Source organism: Peromyscus californicus, unplaced genomic scaffold (assembly GCF_007827085.1).
Source record: "Peromyscus californicus insignis strain IS unplaced genomic scaffold, ASM782708v3 Scaffold_7__1_contigs__length_154581171, whole genome shotgun sequence".
Classification (NCBI taxonomy): domain Eukaryota; kingdom Metazoa; phylum Chordata; class Mammalia; order Rodentia; family Cricetidae; genus Peromyscus; species Peromyscus californicus.
Genome location: NW_026294595.1, coordinates 61030759 through 61050343, shown reverse-complemented (window position 1 = coordinate 61050343; position 19585 = coordinate 61030759). Strand labels below are relative to the sequence as shown.

The 19585-nt window shown below is 37.1% G+C and overlaps 1 protein-coding gene across 4 annotated transcripts in view; it reads left to right on the top strand.

Annotated features, from left to right (window-relative positions):
* The window catches only part of Calcrl (calcitonin receptor like receptor), a 100829-nt gene that overhangs the window by 73056 nt on the left and 8188 nt on the right, over window positions 1-19585 (top strand). For all 4 annotated transcript variants that reach the window (XM_052724951.1, XM_052724948.1, XM_052724949.1 and 1 more), the window contains 6 exons: window positions 1541-1667; window positions 5615-5768; window positions 7190-7250; window positions 7334-7400; window positions 14593-14811; window positions 15534-15575. In XM_052724951.1, coding sequence (XP_052580911.1) covers window positions 1541-1667; window positions 5615-5768; window positions 7190-7250; window positions 7334-7400; window positions 14593-14811; window positions 15534-15575 — 670 coding nt within the window. The remainder of the gene's footprint in view (window positions 1-1540; window positions 1668-5614; window positions 5769-7189; window positions 7251-7333; window positions 7401-14592; window positions 14812-15533; window positions 15576-19585) is intronic.

Here is a 19585-nt window from a genome sequence, read left to right as displayed (position 1 = left end):
CATGCTACTCTTAAAAATTCTTGGAAATTTCTTTTTTCTGTGGAATATCTTCAACACTCTGTAGATCAAACTTTATCCAAACCTTCCTCTCATGCTACTATGCACTATGAATCAAGTCACGTTCACTGACTCTAGTATGAAAAAAGGAGTCGCGATTCTTTGTATTTTGATGGATTGCCGATGATTGCAAACACCTGCTGTTAAATGACTTCTTCATCTACACTCAATGGTTATTTTAAGAGTTATCTCATCATTACTCTTTTATAAATCTTCACTAATAGCATCCAGCATGTATTGGCAACCTGTAAACATTAGTTTGGGTTATACTGACTTCCTCATTCTTTGAAACAGTAGAGGTATATATAGAATCACAGAGCTACATACATCTCAGAAGGAAAACAGTCTAAACTTTGTATTTTTAAACACAGAAAACATTGATACCTATCCTAATTCCAAATTTTGACGTTCTGTTTCTTAATGTAAAGGGAAGTGACAAAATTATACTAAATCTTTAATTTTCAAAGTAGAAATCTTGGAACTATGTAGGATGGTTCTCAAGAAAGACTATTTGATTAGTTTCAGTAAAATACGTATGAGGTTTTATTTTCTGCGATGAAATGATGCGTCATGCATTCCTACACACGTGCTTAACTTCGCCAGTCAGCAGTCGGTTTCATGTAGGTTTCATTGTATTATCATTACTGGGAACCCCAAATAAAACCACTCAATTGCTTCTGAGGGAATTTGTGCTGGAATTTTCCCTTGAATGTGGGCAAGGTAGTCATGTAAAAAAAAAAAAATCTAAGCTTGACTGTTAATTACATCTGAAAAGCTGCTTCACTCAACTGTAATGACACCTTTTCTGAAATCTACTCTATATGAACGACACAGGGCCAGTTCCCTTTTGTTTTATACAAATGATAAAAGGTCAACTTCTTTTTATATCTTGAGGGTATTTGTGGCAACCAGAAAAATAATCAACAATACTGAACAATCATCAATGATTTCTAATTTTCGTCAATGCAGCTAGTCTAAATGCAATTATATTTCCTATGACTGATTAATATGAATATAGTCATTACCACCCCAACAAAATATACTTGTATGTAAGCAAAGCAGACCATGTAGTGTAACTAGAGGCATTTTATCTGCGTGACAGTCTCAGATAAATTGAAGTATTCAAGTTCATTATCAACATGTTTTTGACTATGTAACTTCCCTGAATCTCAATTTCTGCCTTTGCAGAATGAATTAAAATATTAATTGTGTTTGAATTAAGCAGAAGAAATTAATGTAGAGGTTTTTTACAGGCAAGTTCCCCATCCTTCCATATGGTCACCCCTACTAAAGCAACTCATTTTTATCAGGGTTTTTCCTCAATTAACATTTTTACCAAGTGAAAATTAGGGATAAACAAATTTTTTTTTCAAAATTAGAGCAACCTCTATCAGTTGAAAGTACACTTTATTTAAATTACATTTAATTAAAAATGTAGAAACATTTTATGATATCAACACAGTGTATTTCTTTTGCCTTGTAGGAGCCTGAGTTGCCAACGGATCACCTTGCATAAAAATCTGTTCTTTTCATTTGTTTGTAATTCGATTGTAACAATCATTCACCTCACTGCTGTGGCTAATAACCAGCCCTTAGTGGCCACAAATCCTGTAAGTAAAGCATGGTCCTACCTTTGAGAATTAGTGGGAAGAGACATGGGTTGGGAGTGGCTTCTGATATGGAATATATGTGTCATTAAATAAATATATATATAGCTGGGCGGTGGTGGCACATGTCTTTAATCCTAGCACTTGGAAGGCAGAGGCAGGCGGATCTGTGTGAGTTTGATGCCAGCCTGGACTACAGAGTGAGTTCCAGGAAAGGCGCAAAGCTACACAGAGAAACCCTGTCTCAGAAAACCAATATATATATATGTAAACTTTGGGGTTTGACATGTAAAAAGTCTATCTTAGCAATATTACAGTCTAGGAAGGTAAATTTCCTTTAATATTTCCATGGCTTCAGGCCATGTCATGGCTATGGAGTCCTGGTACTGCTGGCCCATAGACGATGAATACACAACATTTGCTCAATTCAATTTAAAAAGCAATTAAAGCAACTGAGTACTTGCATGAAAGGAAACTATATATGTAATGGGAACTTTAAATTATATTTTGGCATCAGGCTTACATTAAAAATTAATAAAACCTGACTCTGCCTCCCGAGTGCTGGGATTAAAGGCGTGCACCACCTCAGGAGGCAGAGCCAGGTGAATCTCTGTGATTTCGAGGCCAGCCTGGGCTAGAGTGAGTTCCAGAGAAGGCACAAAGCTATAAACCCTGTCTCGAAAAACACCAACAACAAAACAACAACAACAACAACAAAAAATTAATAAGACCAGGAAGATAAGGATTTACATACTTTGTATGTAATGTTAAACTCCATTAAAATAAAACGTTAGAACACTCTACCATTGTCTCAATATACACTAATAAAACTTTTTCCTATAAGCCATATTTTAAAAATATATGCTAAAATTTTTACGTATATAAATTATCTGTGATATGTTTATATATACTATGCTTGGAGCCAGATACATATTGTGGGGATTTATTAAGGTAACTCCACATACTTAAAAAGGAGGTTTATTTCAGGGTAACTTACAGCCAGTAGAGGGGTTGGTTACAGGGTCTGGGAGAGGTGAAGCGCAGTCCAGCAGTGTTCTCTGGAGAACTCTGCTCAGTCTACCATTCAGCATCTAGGATGACAAGGAACTAAGAGACCCAGCACTTCCAGATCTTGGGTCTTCAGGGCTCCTGTCTTGGCCCTGCCCCAAGGGCAGGTCATAGCTAGGTGTGGCAGTTACCAGAAGCCTCACTAGGGGCAGTACTTCCAGGTCAAAGCTGGAACAACTACCCACTACAGATACATACATACATATATATATATATATATATATATATATATATATATATATAGCAGAAATATTAATACTTTAATTTTTTTTATTTTTTACTTTTTTGGTTTTTTCAAGACAGGGTTTCTCTGTGTAGCTTTGCGCCTTTTCCTGGAACTCACTTGGTAGCCCAGGCTGGCCTCAACTCACAGAGATCCGCCTGGCTCTGCCTCCCGAGTGCTGGGATTAAAGGCATGCGCCACCACCGCCCGGCTCATACTTTTAGACTCATCTACTTTAACATTGTAGCAAAACTCCAATTTTGGATATAGATGCGTATGTATATGTCTGTGTTTGTGTGGTATCTCTGTGTGTATGTATGGTATGTGTGGTGTGTGTGTATATGTGTCATGTGTGTATGTGGGATGTGTGTGTGTGTATATGGTATGTGTGTATTGTGTGTGTGAATATATGGTGTACGTGTGTGGTGTGTGTGTATGTGTGATGTTTGTGTATATGGTGTGTATGCATGTGTGGTGTGTATGTGGTGTGTATGTATATGTGTGCATCTGTGGTGTGTGCTTGCATGGTGTATATGTGTGTGGTATGTGTCAATATATGGTGTACATGGTGTTGTGTGTGTATGTGTGTGGTATGTGTGTGTGGCATATGTATGGGTGATGTGTGTGCGTGTGCGTGTACGTGTGCGTGTGCGTGTGTGTGTGTGTGTGTGTGTGGTATGCATGTGTTTTGTGTATGTGTGTATGTGTCTCTGTGTGTTTGAGCTCTTGGGAACATTAAGTTGTGTTTTCTGGATTATATTATCTAGTTACTGGAATCAGAGAAGGGAAGGAATTTTCAACAAATGGGTCAATAAATAACACTCTTGTATGTGTTTTATGTGTGTTTTTAGGGTAATTTACAAAGTTCTAAAGTTTCTCCCATTGTTTGCAAATGTGCATCCGGGTGATTTAATCTTTCTTGTGTTTCTCTCTAAAGTCACTGGGGTAGGAAACAGACCAGGATATAATTAGCAATATAAAACATTGGCTGGCATTCTGCCAGTTCAGAATGAATTTCTCTAGGAATGAGGGGATCTGTTTTGTAACATAGTAAGAGTTTCTAATCTTACATTTATGCATAAGGGTATGCATTTAATAGAGAAAGTATAAGTTAAAGTACAATGAATTTATTATTTGGAAAAAAGTATTTTCTGATTATGTTAACAGTGCCCTCCACAGAAATATTTTTCTGAAATATATCCTAAATGCTTTTCCTTATAATAATTTATATTAATTTTACTTTAATTTTTTTTTTTTTTGCTTTTCAAAACATGGTTTTTCTGTGTAGCTCTGGCTGTCCTGGAACTCACTCTGTAGACCAGGCTGGTCTCGAACTCAGATCTGTCTACCTCTGTCTCCCAAGTGCTGGGATTAAAGTAACATCAAAATCAAATTTAGTTAGAAAAGAATGTAATACCTATATAAACACTGAAAATTAAATACATCATAAATATACTGAAATCATCTTTAAAAATTATTTTATCTTTGAGAGACTTAAATATCATTTTGTAAAACACATACTGCATTATTTATAATTTTGTAAATGAATTTTTAACACATATTAAATGAAGAAATGACATTGCAAATATCCTTTAGTAAGGTGTTATTATATGTATATAATCATAAAAATAAAATTATAGACTTTTGTTTAGGATGCAGCTCTGATTAATGTTATATGAATATTTGCAAATAATCTCACTTTCCTAGTACAAATTTTCTATCTATACAATGTGTATAGATATGCCATTTATAATGCATGCCTCACAGAAACATTCAGGGATTTGGTAATATGTATAAATGATAACTTTACAAATGCTTTAGGATGATATTTATGCAAATGCTATTTGTTCTAGTTCATGATAACTCGAAGCTTATTTCCCAGTGCTTTAGGTTTGTAATATGATATTTGTTTCAGAAAATTATAATAACTGCTAAATATGTACTGACTTTTAGACTGGAAATTGAAGATTGCCACATATTGCTACACATTCACTCACTTGGATAAAAGAATCTTTATCTCTCAGCTCCTTTGTGTTTCCTTTATCTGATGTTTGAAACTTTCTTCTTCCCTCTATAAGAGAAGAGAGGGTGGGAGCCCAAGGAAAAGAGGAAGCAAAGTCACAGTTCTTTATCTTTATCCTGGCATGAAAATCTCATATTTTATATGTGGATAATGTGTAGATTCATTGGAGAATTACTTAGTAAGTTTTATTTATGCCTGTGGAATGAAGGACACAAAACTTGCCAAGTACTTGCACATGTTTAATTAAGTGCAGATAAGACTATCTAAGTTTTTCTAACCAAAAGCAACAACCACAATCAAACAGATGTGCACTTGCGTATGTGTGGACAGTTTATATTCATTATGCAATAACCAGAACACATTAGAAAAACAGACGCCCTTTAAGCAAAGGGATACTTTGGACTTACAGAATTGTTTGGAATATCACATGATTCTTATGAACTGATAGAGTTCATGGTTAATAACTTCAGAGCCATCGTGGGACGAGTGTTCAAAAGAGCATCATACAACCCAAACTCCCTAGTTTGCACAGTTTTGTGTGAGGGGGAGAAAAAACCCACGGTTTCTGAAATAAACTAGACAACTGCTTCACATGTGGATCTCATAAACTAAGAAAGCACTCTTTTCCCCTCCTAGGTGAGCTGCAAAGTGTCTCAGTTCATTCATCTTTACCTGATGGGCTGTAACTACTTCTGGATGCTCTGTGAAGGCATTTACCTGCACACACTCATTGTGGTGGCCGTGTTTGCAGAGAAGCAGCACTTGATGTGGTATTATTTTCTTGGCTGGGGTAGGTGCCACTGTGATCACCTTCAGAGTCATCTGATTAAGAAGGCTTTTAGCTTTCAGGCAATGTGACTTATTACCAATCATTCTTAACATGTAAATTGATACTTTTCTCATTGTGACAAATGGAAGTATGTAAAGCAAAGTGTCACAAACTCATTGTCTCATTTTGATTAATAATATGATACCTTTTTAACATTTGGTATTCCAATGACAAGCTTGTCTGAGCTGAATGCATAGTGTCTAAAACAATAGAACTGAAATTATGAATTAAAGATCTCGTCTCTGCCCTCTACTGAATTTCCTTTGCCATGTGTAAAATGAGGACATTGGTGCTTTGAAATTTCACCAAAAACCCTTCGAGGTTCTCTTCCCTCCCTCCCTCCCTCCCTCCCTCCCTCCCTCCCTCCCTCCCTCCCTCCCTCCCTTCCTTCCTTCCTTCCTTCCTTCCTTCCTTCCTTCCTATTTGTCTCTTTGTTTTTGAGACCAGATCTTCTTGGCTTAGAATTTGCCAAGTAGATCAGGAAGGGTGTGAATTTGCAGAGATTCACCTGCTTCTGCCTTCTGAGTGTTGGGATTGAAGATGTGTGTCACCACATCCAGCCCTGTTGAGATCTTCTTAAACTGTCATTTTATAGTTAAATTAGGGGTGTCAATAATTGAATTAAAGTTTTCAAAAGATCTGCTTCTTTCACTTAATCCCTTGGCATTGTGTTACTCACCAGAACTAACAGTGAAACATACTGCCATGTTTCTTAAGGTCATTGGAATAATGCATATTAACATAATATGTAGGAAATTGATTTAATAGGACTAGTTTCCAGAGATAAAACAGACATTTTATTTTTTTATTATCTACCTAGATGGAGATGTAGATATTGAGATATATTTAAAGAGGTATGCTTGTTCACATACCAAATTGTCAGCATGTCCTGATTGTCTCTATAAAACATTTCACTTCAGTTTTTTCAAGATCTTATTTGAAAGCTTCAAAACACGCAGAAATCTTGGTATAAGAAACATATTTTTCTCTTTTTCTGCAAAACATGGCTTACTGTGAATCTGTCTCTTACAGTAGAAATAATTATCAGCCTCAAAATTTCCAACAATTAATATTAAATATTAGCCAATTTCACCCCACAGAAATTCTAGGAATACAGAAATTCTCTCAAGGATTGTGACTTAGGCAGCATATTATGGTTTTGAACTCTGGAATCTTACTGATTCAGAATGGTATGTGATTTTCAAACCTGATAGTTGGCCCACATCTACTGATTGACTATACACACGTGATTACACAGTAAACATAGGTGGCTAACTATTGGTTGCTACTGAAGTGTCTCCGAATTTCACATTCACGACTTCTTTGAGAAGCCTCATCTGTAAGGAAGGGCGTCTATTCATTTGCTTTTGCCTCACTTGTAGGGTTTCCGCTGCTTCCTGCCTGCATCCATGCCATTGCCAGAAGCTTGTATTACAACGACAAGTAAGATATCTTCCGCTTGTGACTTCTATTAGAGCTAAGAGAAGTGAAAACTTTCTATGTAATGTCTTCACTTTATCCCCTAGTTGCTGGATCAGCTCCGATACCCATCTCCTCTACATTATCCATGGTCCGATTTGTGCTGCTTTACTGGTATGTAACTCAAATTCTGTTTCTCACTGTTGCTCCTGTTTCCTGACTCTCCTCTCCAACCTTATTAGTCAGAGCTGATGTGCTGCTTGATTGACTAGGGCTCAATGAAGGTGTTCTATTTATGATATGAGCAGGAAAGATAAATTGCTAATTTGCAAGTGATGGAGAAGCATCAAGGACCAAGTGTGGGGAGTTGCTTTTGCAGTTGAACTTGAAGTGATGTCCAAGCAGTTCAAAAGGAATTAGACAAATGCTAAGAGTGATGCAGCAAGCACTCTGGCTCTGGCTGGTGGGAAACAGCTGGTGCCTAAACCACAGCCAGGCAGGGAAGAAGAAGAAGAAGAAGAAGAAGAAGAAGAAGAAGAAGAAGAAGAAGAAGAAGAAGAAGAAGAAGAAGAAGAAGAAGAAGAAGAAGAAGAAGAAGAAGAAGCAAATACTCTGACTTTTCTCTCTTCTTGTCTCTAACTTCTTAGTTCCTCTTGCTAGCCAAATACGGTAAATGTCAGAGTGTCAGGGAGTCTGAGTGATGATACTGTGAGTTCTGCCTTCTCAGGCAAGTTGCAGAGCAGAGGATTGCTCTGATAAAAAACCACAGCACACCTATGCAAGAGTAATGGGCCATTGAGGAAACAACTTTATTTAGAAAGAGTATCGCTGGACGTATTCTGTAATTATAATACTCATCACTTAATATGTGTGTAGCAATTGGGCATTTTTGAATGTGGTTGTGTTACCAGAAAATTTGTAGAGCCCCATCACAACTGGGATTTCCTCTTTTAAGTTCTTAGTCTTCTTATTTAAATTTAGAAACATACACGCACGCACACAAACAAAAAACCCCAAGGACACTGTTATTACAGTTTAAGAGAAAAACAACAGGGTGGACAGGCTGTAAATTTTCCCAGCCAGAGGAAGAGAGAAGAGGAAGAGAGAAAGACATGCCATTTGTAAGCAGCCACATGGCAGAAGATGGGTGGGAGCTTCAGAGAAAGAGTGAGAAATCCCAGGGCATCAAGAAAAGCATGGTAAGTTTTAGAAGAAGAGATAGAAAGTACAACAAGAAAAATTTATGCTCCTCTGAGTAACTCAGATAAGTAGGCATCTCCACAGTCTTCTATGAGGAAGCCTGGCAAGCATTTTTTTTTTTTTAAAAATAAGTAGATTATCTCATTAAGGGGATAATTATTCATCTCACCTCTTTAGCATGGCTTAAGATGAATCAGTTTTTCTGAGGGGTGGTATCGTGCCCAGGTGATTGACAGATCCAGTTAGACCAGTTCTTAAGGTACGTTATATCTTCATGCAGGGACAGAGACAGACTCAATTTTGTCCTGGAGGAAATAGCTCTCCCTAATAAGCCTTAAGAGAGCCCTAGTACCCATTCTCATTGGCTTCCAAGACTTCTATAATATTCCCAGGTTAAGAGACCCTAAAATCATTTAGGAAATAGGCTGAAATTGATGAATAGATACAACCCATTTCACCATGAAAATCTAGAGATCCAGTTCCAAAGCTGTTCATCAGAAGGGATTAGTGTCCGGACTAGATCTTGGTTCACATGGTCATATATAGTCTCAAGGCAAGGGTGCTCATTTTGAAAGAGTTAAGAACCCAGAGCTCCTTTTCTGGCATTCCTAACCATAAATCCAAGAACATATCCTGCTTCTGGCCAAGGATGAGAATGGAATTGTGAATTTTGAGGATCTTTGCCCCTAAGCTGCCTGGGCAGTTTTATCTTCTGTCTTAAGATAGAAGAGATCCTAAGTGGTACTGTGGAGCTGGCGTTAGGTTTCATATAAGAAGAAACCAAAATTTCTTAGAACAAGTTAAATGCTTCTGACCCTTGCTTTTAGATTATTTTTCACACAAAAATTCTTCTATTATCTTACTATTGTTTTTCAACTTTGATTTAGTTTATATGGTTGCCTTAGAACACTGTTGATGTAATTCACAAATACCATTGTCAAGCTGTTCTCAAGAGTATATCTTGAGGCTCCTGGTAACTAATTTTGCTGTCCGTGTTTAGACCCTACTTGCTCATATTGTATAACAGGTAGACATACTAATCTCTCCATACCTTAAGATTCCCAGTTACAAAATATAGATGAATAATGGAGACTATTTTATACCAATAGCAAATTGACAGTAAAATAAATTTAAATGAAAATTCCATTTACACCATCTGTACACACTGACAAAAATATCTACTAATAAATTTAAGGAAATGAAAGATTTTGACAATGAAATTTATAAAAAAAAAGGAAATAATATCAGATATACACATAAATGAAAAGATGTCTCGTGGACTGAAAAAATTAATACTATTAAAATGCCTAATGCATTGTCTCAAGCAATCCACAGGTTTGGACACAGCACATATCAAAATGTTAATGGCATTCTACATGGAGTTGGAAAAACAGTTGTAAAGTCATATGGACTCATAAAAGATACAGAATTTACAAAACAATTCTAAGCAAAAATAACAGAGAAGGCATCTCAATACTAAACTTCAAACATAGTATAAATCCATGATAATAAAAGCAGAATATGACTGACATGAAACAGACACAAATTACCTATGGAACAAATTAGAATATAGATACCAACCCACATATTCATGGCCAAGCTATTTTAAACCAAAATACTGAAAATATCAACTGGTTAAAAAACAGTCACCATGGAGAAGTGGTGCTTGGCTTACTTTATTTTTTTATTTTTATTTTTTTTTTTGGTTTTTCGAAACAGGGTTTCTCTGTGTAGCTTTGTGCCTTTCCTGGAACTCACTTGGTAGCCCAGGCTGGCCTCGAACTCACAGAGATCCGCCTGGCTCTGCCTCCCGAGTGCTGGGCTTAAAGGCGTGTGCCACCACCGCCCAGCTGGCTTACTTTATTTTTAACCTCTCCATGACTTTGCTTCCTCTTCTGTAATGATGGGATAGTAGGAATTACTCAAAGAGTCTTTTAAGGAGTAAATGACATGTTCTGGCATGTGACTAGCAGAATGCCTAGATTATGATAAAATGCGCAAAAGAATTCTTTCAACAATTCTTCACTTGTCATTTCTGCATGATACCATGATTCAGTTTGGAACAGAGCTCACAGAAATTAAGACACGTTGTGCAGGCTACTCATGAACACACCCAAGTCAATATTTTATTGCATGTGATCAGAGTGTGCAGCAGTAGTTTGCAATTAAAACTCTTAAAATCAGAGGTGCTAATGAAGGAAAAGCACCTACAAAATGGAAAATGTAACAACAGCTAACTCAGTCTCCAGAAAAGTCTGTCTACGCCAGCTTTGGCAGAGAAGAGCAGGGATGTAACCTCAGTAAAAATGATACATAGCTCATCACACTGCTCAGTCAAAGGAAGTAAATATGTGCTCTGTCTTCATAAAACATTTGACACTTACCAAGTGACCTAAGACAAAACTAGGACACTGTTTCTTATCCAATTTAAATTGTTCTGTCCTTGTTTTAACTCTGGGGTCCCTCATTGGCCCTTTAAATTCCAGGAGTCTAGGCGGGGCTCTAGTCTTTGTACAGTTTCAATAAATAAGTCATTTAAACCAATCCATCTTTCTTGCTCAGACTCCCTCACACTCCCCTGCCCTGAGCAGGAGGGTGCATCTCCAGCACTTTCAATATACTGCTGAGAGATGATGCATTTAATTTGAGATCTTGGAGATGTTTAGGCCACTTGAGGGCATAGGTAAGGAATTACTGGCCATCCTTGCGTGAAAGTCTTCCAACAGTACTCCTTCAGCCACTGTACTGACTCTCTCTGCTTCTTTCTGTGACTCTGGGCACTATCGTGATAGGAAGATGTGTGGTGATATTTTGTGTATGCTCTAGCAAATAAAGCTTGCCTGAAGATCAGAGGGCAAAGCCAGCCACTAGTTAGCCATAGAGGCCAGGCAGTGGTGGCCCACACCTTTAATCCCAGCACTTGGGATTTTATGCCTTTGCTCCCAGTATTTGGAAAGCACACATGCTTTTAATCCCAGCACTAGGGAGGTTGAGACAGAAAGTGATATGGCTGGGCAGAGAAAGGAATATAAAGTGGGAGAAGACAGGTGCCCCCCCCCCCCCGCTTTTTTTTTTTTTGGCTGAGGAGTTGGTGAGGTGAGAGGTGGCTGTGGCTTGTTCCTTTGTCTCTCTGATCTTTCAGCATTTACCTGATATCTGGCTCTGGTTAAAGACCAATTAGGATTTGTGCTATAAAGACATCTTGTGGCTATTGAACATTACAGGTGCTCTAGTAAAAACAGGTTTCTCAGCAGGTATTAATACCTGTACCTCTTCATCTCCCCAGGGATGGGTGCCATAATCAACCGAGTGCTCAGCCCTATATATGTATATACACAGAGCAACACTTACAGATATTCTTACGTATATATTTATATGCATGTCTAAATACACACACACATAACAATGATAAAGAGAAAGAGGCTATGAGTATGAGAAAGTGTGGGGATGGGGGTTTACCTGAGGGGAGTTTCAGGAAGGAGAAGGTGAGTGGGGGAATGATGAAAATGAAGAACTCATGTATAAAATTCTCAAAAACATAAATAAATAAAAACCATCAGGAATCTTTTAACCATGTCTGTCCCAAGTCAGATGAAGTTCAGATGAGTTCATCTAAAATTTAAAATTATTCTGCTTTTGCTTAAAATACTTATTGACGTGGGAAACTGCATGGAGCATAGTATCCAGTTCACCCTGCCCCAGCTATATATATAGAGAAGCGTACATAGACATTAGCTTCCTCATCATTTCTAGTTTCATGTTTTAAATAAGCATGATGACTTTAAAGAATCCTTTTGAATCTGGCTATTCTTTCTTGGAGGATGGGTCTAAACTGCCACATTTCTACCATTTATTAATTAGTGTTTTTTGAGTATTAGGATTTTAAAATACTTTATATTTTATACCTATAACTTATAAATAGTGGATAAAAGAATCATTACCCAGCTTTTTCCAGGAAGCAGTAGTAATTTTTATTTTTGAAGACTTCCGTGTATGTGTAAGAGGGAAATCTGTTTAGAGGGGGTGGGAGTGCAGCTGGCACACTGACTTATGCCGTCCTTCATCCCCACCTGTCAAATGGCGTTCTCTGTTTGTCTTTGTCGCATTCCAGTGTCTATAAACGTGTGCTTCTCACAGATGTGTTCTCATTAGGGGGCTGCTTTAAAGCCTATGTCACATGGAATTCTCCTAATAGTGGAGTAGTTTTATGCTTAGTATTTTCATGACCCACGTTAAAAATTAATAAACATATATTATTTATTCATTTTTTCCTCAACAGATGGGTTACCTTTGTTTGAATTTTTATTTATTTATTTATTGTTTGTTTGTTTTCCAAGACAGAGTTTCTTTGTGCAACAGCCCTGGCTGTCCTAGAACTTACTTTGTAGACCAGGTTGGCCTCGAACTCACAGTGATCTGATTGTCTCTGCTTTTTGAGCCCTGGGATTAAAGGTGTGCACCACCACTGCCCAGCTTTGAGTTTATTAAGGTGTGTAGGCATAAACTCCATACTTGTTTGTTGTTTAAAAATTTATGATCAGGTTACTAAACAAAGGACAGATGCAATAGAAGTCAAGATGAGAGAAAAAAGAAAGAAATTAACAATTTGCCCAATATGACATTTCTGGACATAATCCCCTTAAAAGCATGACGAATTGTCAATGGGAAATGGGTAAAGTTTAGTTTGTATTTCCGTCAATATAGTGGTCAGTGTTAACTGTCTACTTGACGGGACCTAGAGTGACCTATAGGCCTCTGAGTATGCTTGTAGGTGATTTTCTTAATTACTTTAATTGATGTGGGAAGATACGTTTTAATCATGGGTAGGACCATTTTATAGCCAGGTAATCCTGGATGGTATAAATGAAGCAAGTGAGATGAGCACCAGCATGCATTCCTTGCTCCTGATTCTCGGCTTAATATAGAACTGGCCCAACTGCTTCAGATTCCTGCTACCTCCACTTCCCTTTGTAACAGACTGTCCCTTGAATGGTGTGCTAAAATAGACTCTAACACACTTTGTCAGAGTATTTTATCACAGGAAGAGGAGAAGGAACTAAAACAGTCAATATAAAAGGAGAGAAAGTAGAGTTTGGAGAAAGAAAAAGTGGATGAAAGGGATGGGAGGGTACAGACAAATTGAAATTAATGTTTCATAAGACAGATTCCTAATTACTGAGTCAAATTCCATTTTCAGAGTTCTAGGAATGAATCTCTTCAAAGACAGTGTAATCTCTTGGGGAAACGTTGCTACAGCACATAAATTGTAGTTGCAGAAAGTTATTTATAGAAGTTGTTATGGAAAACCAAAGATTCTTTCTCTAGCATCATCTAGGTTGATTATCAGCTGGTTCAGTTGTGTGACCATTTCTTTATAAGCATAAAGAAAATTACAGTCCTATTTCAGGTACTTGTTATAAGAAATGTTTATATAAAAAGATGTTGTGAAGATTATTACAAAAAGGAAGGCAAAACAAATACATAAAAACAGTTATTATGGCAGAATACATGCCTGGAGAGTTGACAGTATGGGCACTGAGGAAAAGGTGATTTTAAAAAAATCAACATATGTTGAGGCTGGAGAGTTGGCTCAGTGATTAAGAACACTTGCTGCTCTTCCAGAGGACCTGTATTCAGTTCCCAGCCTACATGTTGGGCAGCTCACAACTGCCTGTATTTCCAGTTCCAGGGATCTGACTTCTTCCCGGAGCCTCCATGGGTACATACACATATACATGTGTGCTCACACACACACATAACACACAAATAAATCCTAAAAAAAATGAACATTTCTTAAGAATAGTTCCTTCTGCTAAAAGTGTTTATGACCTTGATTTGGAATCATAGACAAGCCTTAAATATTATGTAGAAAATGAACTAAGAAAATAACTGAAATATTTCCGGAATGAATATGATCCATAATAATTCTACAATTCTACTATAATTTTATTTTTCTAAAAGTTAATTTCATCAAAATTCATGTACCTGTAAACTGAAGAGCATCACTCTAGAAATACACACTAATTAACATGTGTATTATTATACAAAATGTGCTTTCAGTCTTTGTACATGAAATAGTCCAGGTTTTAGAAAACTGGAGTTCTCGTAAGGCTTCTTAATACTAAACACGAACGGACTTTTAGATGCTCTTTTATTTTCCTTTTAGGTAAACCTCTTTTTCCTATTAAATATTGTGCGCGTTCTCATCACCAAGTTGAAAGTTACTCACCAAGCGGAGTCCAATCTTTACATGAAAGCTGTGAGAGCTACCCTCATCTTGGTGCCACTCCTGGGCATTGAATTTGTGCTTTTTCCGTGGCGGCCTGAAGGGAGGGTTGCCGAGGAGGTGTATGACTATGTCATGCACATCCTGATGCACTATCAGGTAAGGCGCTCCTGCCACTCAGGAGCGCAAGCTTGACAAGTTTGGTACTAAGTTTGCATGTAGATTTGGTTTTACTCTTGATGCTTCTGTGACAAGTGGATTTTAAATATGTGAAGTCTTTCAGATTCTTGGACCTCCTCTTGGGCTCTTTTCCTTTTGTTGCTTTGTTTTGTCCAACTTCGGTGTGATAATTTTTGCTTTACCTTATTTTATTTTGTTATATTTAAAAAAAAAATGAAGGGGTGAAAACCTGGCCATGAGGGTAAAGGTGAACAACTGAACTGTTATGTGTATCTGCTGGGAGTGCGAAAATCAGTTATCTTTCATGGAGTGACACCGGGTATAGCAACCACTCCAGGACAGGCCTCGTGTTCAGGAGGAGTTGACCAACATATAACGCACTCCCTAGTTTTTTGTTTGTTTGTTTTTTGTGTGTGCTTTTATTTGGTTACAGTTTGGCGTTTTGGTTTTTTTTTTCCTTTTTGGGTGTGTGTCGTTTTTTTTTGTTTTCTTGGTTTGGGGGGGGGTTTGCTTTTATATTGAGTATTTGTTTTTTGAGAAAAAACTTAAAGTTAGGTGAGCAGGGAGGGGGAGAGGACTTGGAAGGATTTGGGGGAGGGGAAGAATATGACCAAAATATTTTAAATTTAAAATTGTTTTAAATAATAAAGAAAAGAATAAAAAACAGATCCAGATAATTCTGTTTTTTGTTTTTTAAACAGGGTCTTTTGGTGTCTACAATTTTCTGCTTTTTTAATGGAGAGGTATGCTTATTGATTTTACTACTTTTATAATTTATACAGTTTTTCTTTTAAAACAAAATGGGATTATAAACTCCTCTCAAAACAATTATTATTATTATTATTATTATTATTATTATTATTATTATTATTATTATTATTATTTTTGAGACAGGGTTTCTCTGTGTAGCTCTGGCTGTCCTTGAACTTGTTCTGTAGATCAGCCTGGCCTTGAACTCAGATCTGCCTATTTCTGCTTCCTGAGGCTTGGGATTAAGGGCATGTGCCATCACTGCCCAAGCCCAAAACATCTATTTCAAATACCAATTTTATCATAGAAAGAAATAATATAAAGTTACTTTTTGTAGGTACAAATTTTCATCTCAAAACACAGGTAATATTAGAGTTGAGAAATAGGGAAAAGTTAGTCTTACTTCAAAATATTCCAATGAGTAGGCAGCCCTTTGACCTACCATTAGGAGGTACTAAGTCTGGATGTTGCCCTGGGAACAGTGATGGGGGCAATGATTAACTTCATAGAGCACACATTGTCATGAGAAACAGCCCACTCATTTCCCCCTTTCTCTTTTTCAGTAGGCTCAACTCTGTAATCTTTTGAAAGGTTGTACCATAGACACAAAAGATGAAAACAAATGAACGTTGGAGATTCATAGGTTTTTACCTGAGGCCTTCCTACTTGAGTGGCTTCAGTAATCTAACTGGGTCCATATTCTACACACATGGATAGTGTTACTGCTCAGTTGTTTTGAGCATTATTGTCTTTGCTTTTTATTTGTTTCTGGTCTGTTGGCCAATTTTCATTGGGAGCATGCTAGCAAAACTGAGCACAGCATAGAAATCCAGACAGCAGCCCAGTGAGAAATGGTCACTGGATAACCGAGAAACTCACCAGGAAACCTCAGATGGGGAACACATGGACCAGTTGGCATAATTTATGAGGATATTTCTTATAAAATAAAGGATTGGAAATTATATACATCTCACGAGAAACTATAAAGTACTTTTTCCTCATTTAAGTAAACTTTTACTTTTTTCTTTTTGGATGTGATTAAACAAATTGTTTAAAGTAAAAATTAAAGTGTGTGTAATTGAAACTATAGCCATTACATTATATTTATTTATAACACCGTGTATAACCGTGGGATAGAACAGTGCACTGTGAAATGTGGCTATTGATCTGTAACTATTTCTGTGGCTCTTCTATATTATACATGGGAGTGACTGTTTTCCTCTAATCGATAACACTTGTAGACAGAGACTGCACTGAGAAAGGACCGATAAATTGTTTTTTGTTTGTTTGTTTTTTGTTTTTGACAGGGAAACTCACACAGCCTTTGTTGTGTATATATGTATGCAGATGCACTGACTTAGGCAATCTTATATGTTGCTGATGTTGGCTATAACAATTAAGTATTCATGAGAACGATATGAACACATGCCAAAGAGCATGTATGAAATATGGAAGACAGGCTTTTTGTTTGTTTGTTTTTCGAGACAGGGTTTCTCTGTGTAGCTTTGCGCCTTTTCCTGGAACTCAGTTGGTAGCCCAGGCTGGCCTTGAACTCACAGAGATCCGCCTGGCTCTGCCTCCCGAGTGCTGGGATTAAAGGCGTGCGCCACCAACGCCCGGCTCGGAAGACGGGCTTTTTATCTACAGACACAGATTAGTGTGGTTTAAACTATTTAAGTCATAGTTCCTAGGAAAGTAAGCGATGCAGTAGTGGACTAGAGTAGGAGACGATGGAGAATGGACAATATAGGGCCTTTAGATTCTGGAGACACTTCTTTCTCCCTAGCAGTTATATTTTAGGAAAGATTTGGAACCAAAGAAAGTGTATTTGTCCTTATAAAATGGAAATAAAAGCAAGTTATTTACACTAATGTCGAAAAGGTGAATGTAAACTGAGGAATGTAAAGTTTTCATATGCCCAACCTCACCACATCCTTAGAATAGTATAGCTTCATTGCACTGTTGGTCAAATAACTCACTGTTTCAATGAAAAGCCATGTAGAAATGGGAGCATTAATCATACTGCAATCTAAATTTCAAATTGGCGCTTTCCTCCCAAAACCGTGTCCAGGGAATATTGAAGTGAATGCCTTGCACTCCTGTTGTCCTTTATCTGTATAAACAAAAGAGACACAGTACCTTGTTCTTCTGCCATGCCTTAAATTGAGAAAATTTTGGCATTGGAAAACTTTAATAATAAGAAAACCTTTGAACTAGGTGGTTGCCAGATCCTGCAGTTCATCACAACCTCTGTAACATCTGTCCTCTTTCCTTCTGCTTGGGAGACACAATCCCTGTTTGAGTGTGATCTCATCCCTCATCTTAAGAAATGCCTTATTCCCTCCCATTTTGTCTCTTTGCCTCTTAGTTTATTTCCCACTCTTGTAACATGAAGAAATAGCTGCCAGATTCAGTTTGTGTGGTTCCAAGTATGTCATGTTTTTGTTAAAATCAGTTGCTTGATTTTAGTTTCCTTCTTGCCCTTCGCAGTAGGTCAAGTGGCTTGCTTTTGCCTACTCTCTGCACTTGCACTTGACTCTCACTGATAATTTTTCAGCAAACATCTATCTTCCTCTTAGCATTTCTTGCTAGTTAACAGTAGTTGACAAGTGGCCAGGCCACTTCCAGCACCATCCCACTCAAATAAAAATATGTCCTGGTAACATAAACAAGGGACTATAGTCATCAGAAGGGCATATGTATCAACCATACATTATATGTATTTTTTTTATCAACTAAACAAAACAAAATCATTGAGAAGCCTTAACATTCAGTAAAGAAAACTGGGTAGTTTTTCTTTATCTTGATCATATATATATATATATATATATATATATATATAGAGAGAGAGAGAGAGAGAGAGAGAGAGAGAGAGAGACATGGTTTTTCTGTGTAGCTTTGCACCTTTCCTGGAACTCTGTAGCCCAGGCTGGCCTTGAACTCACAGAGATCTGCCTGCCTCTGCCTCCCAAGTGCTGGGCATTAAAGGCGGGTGCCACTACTGCTGGCCTTTATCATAGTCTTAAAAGTTGATTTAGATTAATGAGTATTATGTTATTAATTATTATTGATCCTTATGGTGCATAAATGAGCATATACTATGCTAATCATTGGATTTAGCTGCCTGCATAAAACTCATACACAAACCACTTAAACCATATCTATATCTTTTATAGCACCCAGCTACATGTTTTTTATTTTTTTCCCATTTAAACTTACTGAATGTCTAATTTAACAGTCTGTTAAATAAACATGGTCTTATATTAGAGAAAGAAGTTAAAAATTAACATTTTTTATCACACATGTTTGCAAAGACCCTGGGTCTTTATTAAATTCATTTTTAACTTTGGTAAATAATAATTCACACTTCAGGATATTGTCTTTTCATGATTTTTCTGTTGATTTAAGAAGAAATCACTAAGAAGAAATAAGTTGATAACCATCACCATAGATTCTTCAAGGTCAAACATCTAACAGCTCAAACTAATTTTGACTGCTGGGATTTGGTTAGCTTTTCTTTTAGAACTATCTGTCCTAGGGCCTCAAGATGGGTGTCTTCTTGTTGAGGTCTTTTAACATTAGTGTGGACTATTTTATGGGAAGCTACATCCCACTCCCATTCAACTTGAATCTGTGTAGGTCCAGCATCTGATTAGTCTAGCATTCATAATAAACAAGAAAAATATGTATAAACATGAGAATAAAATAATTCCCACCAAATAGTTACATAATTGTTTAAAAGCATTTTTCATATCTCTAAATATTTACTTAACACATACCATTTAAAGCCATTACAGATTGGGTGATGGTGTCACAGGCCTTTAATTCCAGCACTTGGGAGGCAGAGGCAGACAGATAGATCTCAGTGAGTTCCAGGCCAGCCTGGTCTACAAAATGAGTTCTAGGACAGCCAGGACTGTGACACAGAGAAACCCTGTCTCAAAAAACCAAAAAAAACCCAAAAAAACAAAAACCAAAAAACCAAACCAAAACAAAAGAAAAC